This window comes from Mizuhopecten yessoensis, unplaced genomic scaffold, assembly GCF_002113885.1.
Source record: "Mizuhopecten yessoensis strain PY_sf001 unplaced genomic scaffold, ASM211388v2 scaffold8687, whole genome shotgun sequence".
NCBI classification, from domain to species: domain Eukaryota; kingdom Metazoa; phylum Mollusca; class Bivalvia; order Pectinida; family Pectinidae; genus Mizuhopecten; species Mizuhopecten yessoensis.
Genome location: NW_018407671.1, coordinates 21,745 through 34,115, shown reverse-complemented (window position 1 = coordinate 34,115; position 12,371 = coordinate 21,745). Strand labels below are relative to the sequence as shown.

Here is a 12,371-nt window from a genome sequence, read left to right as displayed (position 1 = left end):
GCGGCATTTGATTGGTGATTTGAAATTATGTCCCACCATTTACTACCATATCACTTAGAAACTTGGGATATGATACTTTCTTTTTCTGTGATAATTATTCCTGCTTTTTATCAAAAATATATGTGATTATCTCCCTTCACTTGTAATATAATGTGTTATTGTTATTTTACATATGTTTGTCGGAATACTACCTCGCAAGAGCTAATGTTCATTGTTGACCTGTATGCGACGTGAAATAAAGTTTCTTGTATTCTTGTATTCTTGTTGTATAACAATTATACCGTTCCCAAATTTCCATTTGCATATGGAATGTGGGTGGCAATTGTTAATGATCACGAATAACTTTTGCAGCATACCTCATGAAATGGATTGTTTTTAAGGTTAATATAACAGTAGTGTGATTCTAATTTGTCAGAGTAATTCCGACTTGGATTAAATTTTAATAATACACAGCAGATTGACCTGGATGTTTTTAACAGGCACATATAGTTTCTTTCAGTGATTTGAGTTAGTTTGAATATTTATTAGAATCGGTATATATCGCTACTCTGTTTTGAGGTCTGGTGTCGTTATATCTGTGTTGACTTGAAACTCTATCCGAAAAATCACGATATACATCTACAAATTTCTGAACACCTTTAGGTTATTCCTTTATTTAAATAGATATTAGACATTCGTTGTCTGTACAATTTTGAGTCATAAAATGTTATCATTTAAATGTGTTTATGCTAGACAGGAACTATAAACTTGTTATTGTTGATACGATAATTTGCTATCACAAGAAATAAGGAAATACATGCATTTGATTACGAACTATTTATTCCGTGTATTGCTTGATACATAGTAGAAATAAAGAGCACAAAAAATTCAGTCAGGGTAGAAATATGATTTAGTAAGAACAGCTATAGAAGCGAAATGGTGCTACATGGGTAACGATTGTTCAAATGATCGTATATAAGTAGCTGTATTACTTTTCATCATTTGATTGATGTATACGTGGAAGAATCGACTCGTTATAACGGTATGCTGGTACAGCTATGTTTTGAACACATTTGTATTTGGTATGCAGTAACAAAAGCATTAAGCAGGGCGTTGATTGCCAAAGATATTTAAAATTAAAATGATTATTGTAGTTATAAATGTTTATACGGACATTTAACCACATGTCGATGTATATTCTGTTTCAAAGTTTCTATGTCCCATCTCAGCAACCACAACGCGTAATCGGTCTCAGTGACGAAATCTTGTCGTTCTGAAAGGGGCCCTCGGAGGACGTTCCATTGAAAGCTCCCCTTGTGAACAAGTATTGCGGGCCCTGGTAGTCGACATCTCGATAAGCTACCCAGCTACAATTGAAATAAATAATGTTTATTACTCATTCAGTTAGATGAAATGCCTTATTACTTATATATATATGTAAGTGTATTTACATACCAAGTACATCATTTTCTAGAAACGTCATGGATTGGGACGCATGTTTATTTAACCGTTTCCGAAATCTACGGTGTTACTTTAAAAAATATCAAAAATCGAATGAAATATACTATAATATATAATTCAATATTTTGATTTGGATAGCCCACCATCGGGAACAATTCTCTCGCAATATGTAGGATTTCCGTCTAAATAACGTTAAGAATATCATGTTTACAATGCTTTCTCTTCTTGCTAGAGTTAAGGAAAGTTGAAAAAAAGCTATTAATATCAATATTCTCTCATAAATGTCTTTGACAAATCTTTATAGTTATACCCCCATTTTTTTCACCAAGTCACGAACATTCTGATTTGTTTTTCAATTTCAAAACAGTGGGTCCTGATCACATAATCACTTCATCATCGTTAAAAAACCTGTTTCATCTATTAATAAATAGAAAAGAAACCTACAAATTACAAAATCGAAAACGGTAAAAGACTTTTGATATTTTGATTTTTTTAACAACAATCTAAGCAATCGAATTTCTAAACAGTTTTAGATACTAGTGTTAGTTTTAGGCACATTAATTTCCGTATAAGTGTTTCTACACCACCAAACCTCAACAACAGACCCCATCTACAACATTGCCCTGGAGCATTCATTCTACATTCTCCTGTTGATATCTTAGGTTTTGGGTGCATTTGAATTTTTAACTGTTAAACAGACTATAACCCAATTGTTTGCTTACTGAAGACATTCGATCCTTAATACTATACCTTCGAACGACAGACAGAGATAGCAATAACGTAATGTTGTTATTGAATGTGTACGTGCAAGTTGAAGTTGGCCATTAGCGAATTGCTTTAATATCGTCTTAATGCTGAATTCGAATTCACTCCTCGGTTAACAGTAGAAACGGTTAAAATACCAACTAAAAATAGCCAAACATTCCAAAGTTACAGTGTTCAGTATGTAAATTACCTAGTGTATAGATAATATGAAGATTGTCTCCCCTGTCTCTGCACATTAACAGTACGGTGACATACTTACGTTCCACTATCGACAAAAACTGAAGTAATGGAGTCCTGGAATTCAGTGGCTACGAGGTTACTATTCGAGCTATTAAAAGTCTTGTTTTTTCCAGTGAAAGATGGCCCATTGTAGACGGTCAAAGAGGGATTGTCGGAGAAATCCTAAAAGAAATAGAAAACGATAATGAGACAAGTTTGTACCTTAAAATTAACCGATTTACACACCACTTTTGGCAACATAATTGAGTTACATTTATTGATTTTTCTATCTCGAAATAATCATTGTTCATGTACTATCTGAAATCATCAATATGTTTTCTTAGTATAATACCCATTGCTATGTTTTACTTTCTTAAAGTGAACGCTTTCTTAAGCAAAATATAATAGAATTTAACGTTTGAAGACATTAGATCTTTACGGATATGGTTCCTTCATATTCAGACTGAGTGACGTTGCGATATTTGAAACTTTCTCCGGCCGTTTATGGTGTTTAATTCGGATGTATCACACTTTTACCAGTGCATTATTAGACAATGTCATATTTTATTTGATAAAAAAACACCTATGTATCGTTATATACTGAAGTGAAAATATACGAAATGTAATGATCTGCACAAAGCTGTATTTCTGTTCCTGCTGCAGATGAAGAGACGGTAAAATCGATTCGTTTTTGTACATCTTTGGTGCATACATTACCTATTAAACTAACCACATACATACAGAAAAGGCGAGGCCTGAAAAGAGCATTGCATTTGCTTATTTGTGACATTTATTAATTAATTTGGAATTTTACATTGTCAAAAATAGAGATTAGATTTAGAGAGTATCTACTCTTAAGCTTCAAATTGATATACTTCCCCCATTTGGGAGCATTTGTTTAAGGCAGTATTGACCTAGTAAATCCTCTAATTGTTTCATTTACGACTATTTAAGTGTAATTATTCTATTATATAATATACGTAAAGCTTTTAAGTGTGTTGATAAGTTCCTATGTGTTATTACATTGTTGAAAACATGTCGGTAGAAACATTATCATAACTCGGTTGATCGGCATAGTTGTGTCTTCGGAATCTAAACTATCCGCATTGTTCAGATTTGAGGCAGGTTATTTAAACAAGTTGGTTTTTATAAATGAACGATATGTTTTGTTGAATTAAAAACATTTACAGTGTTGAAACAACGGACATTGCATCTGCCTTTCCAGATATAACCGGCCGATTGAAAGAGGAGGTTATTGTGACGTCATACTAAGATATTCTCTAAACAAATTTGATACATGCTAGTATCATATTAATGTTATGAACTTAGCTTACTCACACTATATGCTTATTTTATGAAATTCTGATAAAAGTTTAGAAAATATCGGAACAATTCTGATATATTTATTTCGTATATGTCCTAGTTCTGATATTTCTGTTAGTAACAAGAGATATAGTTGTTTTTAACTCATGGGATAATATGTAAAAGTTAGAGATAAGTATAACTTAAGATCCGCTTCGTGTTTTGTATTAAACACTTTTTTCTAGATACCAAATGTCATTTAAAACAGAAAATATGAATGTCGATTTAATAAATAGGATGTTTATAAATTGACGTTGAGGTTTTTAATTGTGGTTCAGGTTTCTTTTCCCGGTTTTCGAACGAAAACAAATCAAGGGCAACATATTGCTATATAAGTCAATCTGCTTTGTATTAGTAACAACAATGTACGCAAATAATACCAGATGCATGTTATACCAGATTTACCTATTTAAATGTGGCGCAAGGCCTTGTTGTCAAGAGTGACGTCATTAGAAACTGGCACCAAATTGTACGCAACTACATCCAACATTTGTTGTTGCAGCAATATTTTGTGGTAATATTTTCGTCGTTGCACTTTAAAATTTAATACAACGTACACGGATTTTTTTTTGGAAAATCATAAAATATCCTATATAATATATACACACAATTCCATGATATCTGATACAAAATTCCATGATTTCTGATACAAAAATCCATGGTATCATAACGTAGTCGATAGGTTTGAGTGAGGGTGAAGATTTATACTTCTTGCAACTATAGGCTTGAGCAATGATGTAGTTCTTATTTCTATGCTTACCCCTTGGATAGGCTTGAGTGAGGATGTAGTTCTTATTTCTTTACTTACCCCTTCGATAGGCTTGAGTGAGGATGTAGTTTTTATACTACTTGCAACTATAGACTTGAGCGAGGATGTAGCTCTTATTTCTATACTTACCCCTTCAATAGGTTTGAGCGAGGATGTAGTTTTCATTGGTAAATTGATCTTTTGTCCCTCCCAAACCACATAGATGTTTCCACCAAAGTTAACATCTTCGTACAGTACCCATCTGTAACGTATAGAAGTAAACAAAAAGTCAATATAATGTTACGGACGTCCTATATCCCTACACGTGGGTTATGTGAGGTTATTTTCCCCGTTAATCAAATACACGAGACTTTTTCTCTGTCTCATATATATTATATATGATAAATCAAAGTTGCTAGCCAAAAACCTATCATACAAGTAAGATTGTAGGATTTGTCTCCCCTAGGTTACATACGTATATACACGGTATTCGTGTGGTTTATGTTAAAGGTGAAGCTATCATTGGAAAAATGCCACGAATTACCTGATATTCGTTACCTCATTATATTGATTTACTCTGATACCGATCGATTGTAATCAATGCCGTTACGTGTGGGACTGCATTCAATTCCTTTATGTATGCGAGCGATTTTTTTTTAATCCGAATTACTCATTTTTAATGAAAATCTTTCTAGATAGTTTCAGCAATAATGCAGTGAATAGTTAATCCTTGAATTCTTTTTTTTAATTAAGATAGGACTAGCGTATTGTTTAAAGTCAAGACAGAAAACATGTATTCAACTTTAGTTATCCTTACTGTAATGACGCATATCCGCTATTACATACGTGTTACAGGTAAACCTCTCTCCGACATGTGAAACCCGCCACGGATATCATTATCGACGGGTCAATCATATCATTTAAAAATGTATAACTCGTTTCATTCCAATTAAAATCGTTTAAAATTGCTGAAGCTCGTTTTCCCGAACAATTTTAGAATGGACCACATTTGAGGCCTGCTATTTGACAGAATACAAAATCAGCCAAACGTAAATAGCCATTCATAATTGCTGGGTGATTTTGAAAGCAACGTACGTGCTGAAGGATTCAACGCCGTCACTTCACCAGCAATGAAGAAATGATTATACTTTGTCAAGAAAGGATAAAACGCAGTCGACATGATAATAATTATGATTGAATACATTTCAATAGCATTGAAGCCCAGGTAATGTAATGACACGTTCACTATATAACTCAGTAAAACAAATATATTCAAATCGAAGACTTCTTACATTGATGTATAAATATAGGCAGTCATTTGTTTTATAATGTGTTTGTGAATATTTTATATTTACATCGAAGATGTATATTGCGATCTACTTTGATGAGTGAGGATACATTTATGAAAACATATTTGACGATCACTTTTAAATTCTGAAGATTTTAAATACTGTACTTAATGAAATACTATATTTAATAAAATACTATATTTAATACAACTCTGTTCTATTTATATATGTGTATCAATAATAAATGTGATCAAATTTATTATAATAGATGAAATTGTATATATCTTATTTGCATACAATTGCATTTTAAAATTATATACGGAATTGTATGATGCTAATTTAAAGATTGTTAAAAAAGGCGTTATCATATAACCTATACAACAATTGATTCCAATGGGCTGAGGCACCTTTATCAGAGAATGATGTCATATTCAACAGATTTTTCGCATATCCGTGATTGTCAAAATCTTAAATATAAACATAAGAAATGCTAACTATCAACCTTCTTTTAGTTGTATTCCTCTTTACATCAGAAAACAATGATGCAGTTTTTACCTTTGATATCCGAAATCAATTATTTTTTCTTTATTCATTATTACAGATGCACCATAATTGTATAGTATATCACCGAAATTCAGTTTCCCGACTCTTACATGTACTAGTACAATAGTTAAAGAGTTATAACATATTGTAAATTATACTTACATTCCACGTTTGACATCCACGGAAACTATCTTATCATCGAATCCAGTGAAGGCCAGGCTATACTCGGGCCCATCACAAACTTTCAGCGCACCTTTGGAATTAGTCTGAGTATAAACAGTAATCTACAAAGAAGCAGGTGAAACGATTTAAATACTGACAGAATACATACTTAACTATCACGCCAACATTTACGGCTAGGATGAAACATTTTAGACAATCTGTTCTATTCGCTTATGTTTGAGTCTGTATCAGAAGCGAGTTGAATATTTTGTTTTTCCTAAAGTCAATTTGCCAACAGAATGTTGTTTTTTTGTGGCTTATTTATTTCTGTGCCACATTTACAAACCACCGTATATTACGATTGAATCGATTAATAAAACATTAAGTGGATTTTACAAATACACAATCACGAGGGAAATAAACGACTTGTGAATTCAAGTTCTGTTTGTGAAAATATGTATGTTTATATCATACGAGATTAAAGTATAGCACTAAGGTAATTCCGGTAACATAGAAATATCTATAAGAAGCATAGCTTGTTGTTAAACTCTATGAGGCAAGTTTAAGGTATGGTAAACACGAATGTTGAGCACCCTGTTCGCTGTTTAAAAAAGAACTAACCTAAATATATATTTCAAGAGGAGATCAAAATAATTATTTATAACAATGCAGCAGAAAACGTTAGAATAACAAAACCTTTTGAGAAAACACGAAATATATAGTTTGTACAGCTGTTTACACCGGGAAACGTTTCTGGAATTCAACGTTCTGGAATACAATATACGTGCACAAAGAGCCAAATAGGGTGACACTTTTTGTCAGGCGATAATGCTTTCACAGAAAAAATGTCGTCGGTGTTTGCAAACGCATTCAATGTTTGACCTGGACAACAATTCAGTCAGACGTACCGTTATTCACAGATTCAACCGTGTAACACACACATAAACAGTAGAAAGTTGCGAGCTTACAAGCTTACACAAAAGGAAATTTACGATAAACAATTGACTGATTTGATACGAATAATTACATTATGGTAAAACAATATCCTTCCACGTTTACTTTTAGCGAATACATTGCTTTACTGGCCAATTAAAACCTACCAAAAGTACCGATGTAACTTATGAAATTTAAATTGAGAAAGGGCGTGTCACAGCAAGAATTGAGTTTGCAAATTTTAATAATCTTGTCCGAACAACAGACCTCACATTTACCCTCATTTAAAAAATGTTTATTGAAACTCCTACACAAATAAAAAAAATGAAATAAACTTATTAACATGTGGCTGTCTCATGAAAATTCCATGGATTTTATGCGTTAATTTTCAATATTCAGGAATACTGTGAAAAACTGTAAATATGTCCATGATTGGCAAATCCACAACAAAAATCTGCAACCGTCAAACATGTATTATATTCATTGTTACTAAATTTACTGACAATGTGAGCCTTGAGATGTAACGAACAAATAGAAACGTTTTATATGATTCTTTATAAAATGTCTAATCCGGAAAAGGCTAGAACTGTTTTTAATTTAAAATCCTCTGCATAAAAAATAAATCGGCAAATACAAAAGCAATAACAAAAAAGAAACACATCTTCAGACTTTAACTGATTTTGTAAACCTATGCAATGTAAGATATTATCAACCATTGTTTTTTTTTATCGTCCACAAGTTTTGCGCACACTTTACACACCTAGTTCACACAGCACATCGTTTAACCTTGTGTAATCTCACAACGGTACAAAGAGATGTGTGAGAGTATTTGAAATTTAAAGTGTATTCACATATATAAGATTTAAGAAGCGGAAAGAAAAAATAACTCTGAAATGCATATCTAGTTTCAAAATCAAATAAGTAAATATTAACCATTTTTGATAATAAAAACAACAGAAGATAACGATAGTTATGATGAAATTGGCACGACGAAAATAAGTTTTAATGTATGAACATGTTATAAAGATAATGATTAACATTTTTTCCGGAATTATCATTCTACTAAAGTACAACACTTCTGCCGTTATTAGATAAAACTTCGATCGTACATAGTCCGCATAGCAGCTTTAAAAATGTCCGGTTCATTTTAACACATTCACATATCCCACTTACCCGAGGCCCTTTAGCTCCAGGGGCACTCATTTTCGCTAGTAGATGTTGACTCTCAATAGCAACTCCTGCTTCTTCAAATGTTGTGCTGCTTGTTTCATCTGTGGTTCTTTATATAGTTTCAGGGCTGGATAACATCCGGTTTGATCTAAACAGGTATTACAAAAAGAGAAATTGTAAATAGGCAAAAATTATTTGTCAGTGCCAATGATTGGCTGACAGGATATGCTGCAGAGGCATTGAATGTCGCCCACGAAATTTTGGGATTGGTGTTAATAATTTCATGAACGTTGTTGGAGTTTTGGGTGACTAAACTATCATTTCGGGGACATGTTTAAAAATAAAAATATGCGCCATAGTTGACCAAATATCAGTATGAACATTCGTCAAAGAGGAACATTTATTGTTTTCAATTCACAACTTAATAACGTATTCATGACATTGGCAAATCCAAGTGGCGACTTTATTACAAAGCTCAGCACAATTTTATTTTATTTGTTTAGTTATATTGATGAATGTTATCAACACAATCTTATATAACATATATAAGTGCCAAAAACATTTTTAAAATAATGTTTTTCGTCAGATGTGTTTAAAGCTTGGGAAAAGTTAATTAATTTTCATGCTATAAAAGTGAATTAAAGAGGATAGCTTAGAGTTCTGAAAAAACCCCGCTATGGTACAACCCATATCTGATAATTAGTTGACATTCTTTATAAAGACTGCTATTTTAAGGTTGCAAGAGAGGTTAATGACATGTTTAAAGATGTTTGCTCTCTTTCTCTTCTCTCATAAGGAAATTGCAAGGAAATATAATAATGAAATATTCACAAAATTTTCTTAAATTCAAACATGCAGGAGCAAATGGGCACAACATTTTGCTTTTGATGCACTTCTCTAGGGAATGTTTTTTCTTTACCTTTTAAAATGACAAATGAATGACAACACAATGACAAATAAATATGGATTTGCTTTACAGGAAGTATTCAGCGAGCAGTTGTGTGAATGGAAAATTGTAGATGATATATGCCATGTGTAGTTATGGTGAAAACCCATATATCTTTGTTTTTTAATTGTATTGAATCTGAATTATTTTATAAATATCTCCGATTCCTTTACAGCTTTCTTAGTTATTTTTTTTAATTGCAGATTATTGACATTTTAGATATTGTCCTAATCTCAAATGTTATATAACATAATTCACAGACACGACTCATTACGATATATTGTAAATAAATAAAAACAAATCCCACATTGTAGCTACTCTTCTTAATCATGATCTAAGAAAATACGTTTTATACCTAAACAATGGTTTGTGAATTTGTATTCAAGAATAGAGAAATATCAGAAGAAAACAACACGTATTCATCGGCGTTCAATGTCCACACAACAGTTAGGTTATATCAAAACTAAAAGTATCATATAAGCCAGATCTATATGAGAACAAGGTACCGATAAAAATGGTATCTTTTCAAAAATATCTGATTGTAACTTGTTTCAGAAAATGAAACCTGATAGTGGTACCTATCAAATTGTCTTGATAGCTCAGTTTGTTAAGAAATATTCAATTATCTGTCTTTATAAACGATGATTTGTACGTTTGTGTGACTGTATTGTTGAATGTGACAATAGTGGTATATGGGGCAATAATTCATTTGAACATTACAAACTAGTATGAATTTGCTTTTAAGGTGATGGAATAGTGCACGGGGCAATCATACTTTTCATTTCTGGAAATATTTGCAGGGTGGATGATAAATATGTAATCGCAGAGGAAAGTAAAAGTAAAAGCTGCAGTCACCTGTGTTTTTACAATCATCATGCATTAGTATTACCGAACAAATGTAATCTTAATTGGTATCATATAATAATAGTTAGATGCATAAATTGCTCTAATGCACATATACAGCATGACATAATGTTAAAGTATTTTAAGTCATTGAATAGAAAATAACCAGAATGCAGTTATAATTACAAGTAAATAGATTAAGGTTCTGAATTGTGGATGAAATACCTTATCGGGTATTAATATGAGTTTGGGAATAAAACACTCAAATAGGATCCGGATTTATAAAATGTTCCGCTCCCATATAAAAACGTAGTGCACCTTATTACATTAGACCTTGTAATGAAATATACGCCCCCTCGTCTGACCGATTTGTAACAGCAAATTACACTATGATTTCGTCCTTGAAAGGATAAGAGCGTAAGTGTAATGTGACACGTGTTCTGACTGGTAAAATTTAAAGATAAAATCAGTACAGACTTAGTCCTTGACCAAAACAGACGTATTCTAAAGTACTCCTGACATTAGCTAGAATCGAAATACATGACGCTTTATATAAAGCACAGTACTAAATAACTGCGACTTTCGAAATCTTAGCAATGGTAATGCAGTTTTTGGTATGGTAGTGGTGTTGCAGAATGTGTTCTTAAACGTGTAGGTAAATATCAATGTTACAATCGGGTTTGATAGGTGGTTTCGATGGAATTTGATAAAGAAGGCTTTTGTTGCTGTATCGACAAAGATAGTTCAAAGTGGAAGGAGTGCAGCTTGATCAATACATTATACGGTGTTTTACTTGTTGAGCTATGTATCTGGTATTTCTTATGATTATGTCAATATGACTAAATCTGATGAGAAGAATGACGTCATCGGTAGCATTATGTTTAAAAATAAATTTAAGCAAGTCGACTATAACACAATAACATCATATTAGAACATTACACAATTTCTATGACAATCTGAAGTTATTGGCCGATTTTGAACAAAATTGTTTTTTTTTGTGTCCTATGGCCTAGAGAACTTTTCAGCAACTTCCATTTACTCCTAAAACAAAATGGCAACTATAGAGTATAACACTGCTTTTGATTCGTCAAATTGAGATATTTGTTTTTCTATTTTAATAAAATTTTGGGTTTTGGTTGTATAGGTGTAGGTGTGTTTGTGTGTTTGTTTGTTTGTATAAAGGCACCTCGACCTCTTACGCAATATTCGTGTATCCACTCAATGGACATACATCTGATCGGTTATAAATCAGATATTCACAGATTTTACTGCAGTTTGCTATGTACATGTAGGCGTTTTATCACACGGCAAACTGCACCGTTGAACAAGATGGTCGTAATAAAGTGGCTCCTGATCGGACGAAATTCAAATATTTTCCAGTTCTAGTTAATAACGTTACGTAGTCTGTATTATGAAATAGCAAACCGTTTCACAACTTCTATTTAACTGTTAAATAAGATGATGGACATCAGTTTGCTGCCGATTGATCGAAGTTTAGGTATTTTCCAGTTTCGCTCAAAGTTCGTGTGAAAGTATATCATGACTTTGCTTGGTTTTTCTGTGGCACCTTCTGTGATTACGGCTACAGTTTTCAATTAGCTTGGTTTTGTTTTCACGGTTTAACGTCCAATTAATAGCTAAAGATATTGTAGATAATGTCAATATTTGAAATCTATGATATCATACTTGACAATCACAATTTATAACGGTACATTGTAAATAAATCAATACGAATCCCACATATCACCTTCTATTTTATTAAGTACTGGTTAATCCTAAAAACGGTTTGTGAATTGTAACCAATAATACCTAAATATCTGTAGAAATCTACATTATTTATTGCTGCTCAATAGCAGATAGTACCCTTTAAGTCAGATCTATAAAAGAACAATGTACTGATGAAATTGGTATCTTTACATAAATATCTAGTTGTAACTAAAATTAAAAGCGA

General features: G+C 32.3%; 1 protein-coding gene across 1 annotated transcript; it reads right to left on the bottom strand.

Annotated features, from left to right (window-relative positions):
• Positions 1 to 801: 801 nt before the first annotated feature.
• Positions 802 to 8,741, bottom strand: LOC110456338 (beta-crystallin B2-like). The gene is made up of 5 exons (XM_021507015.1): positions 8,635 to 8,741; positions 6,529 to 6,650; positions 4,685 to 4,796; positions 2,465 to 2,607; positions 802 to 1,346 (listed from the first exon to the last, which is right to left on the bottom strand). The coding sequence occupies exons 1-5, from the start codon at positions 8,662 to 8,664 to the stop codon at positions 1,205 to 1,207; spliced, it is 549 nt and encodes a 182-aa protein (XP_021362690.1). The 5' UTR covers positions 8,665 to 8,741; the 3' UTR covers positions 802 to 1,204.
• Between the last annotated feature and the right edge of the window lie 3,630 nt (positions 8,742 to 12,371).

What these genes read in the sequence shown, in the direction of transcription:
- LOC110456338 (XM_021507015.1), bottom strand. Translation starts at nt 8,664, where the DNA reads ATGAGTGCCCCTGGAGCTAAAGGGCCTCGG. An exon ending in CTGGAGCTAAAGGGCCTCGG is followed by an intron (nt 6,651 to 8,634) that starts GTAAGTGGGATA and finishes GCTTCTTTGTAG; the next exon opens with ATTACTGTTTATACTCAGAC. An exon ending in GTTTTTGTCGATAGTGGAAC is followed by an intron (nt 1,347 to 2,464) that starts GTAAGTATGTCA and finishes TTTCAATTGTAG; the next exon opens with CTGGGTAGCTTATCGAGATG.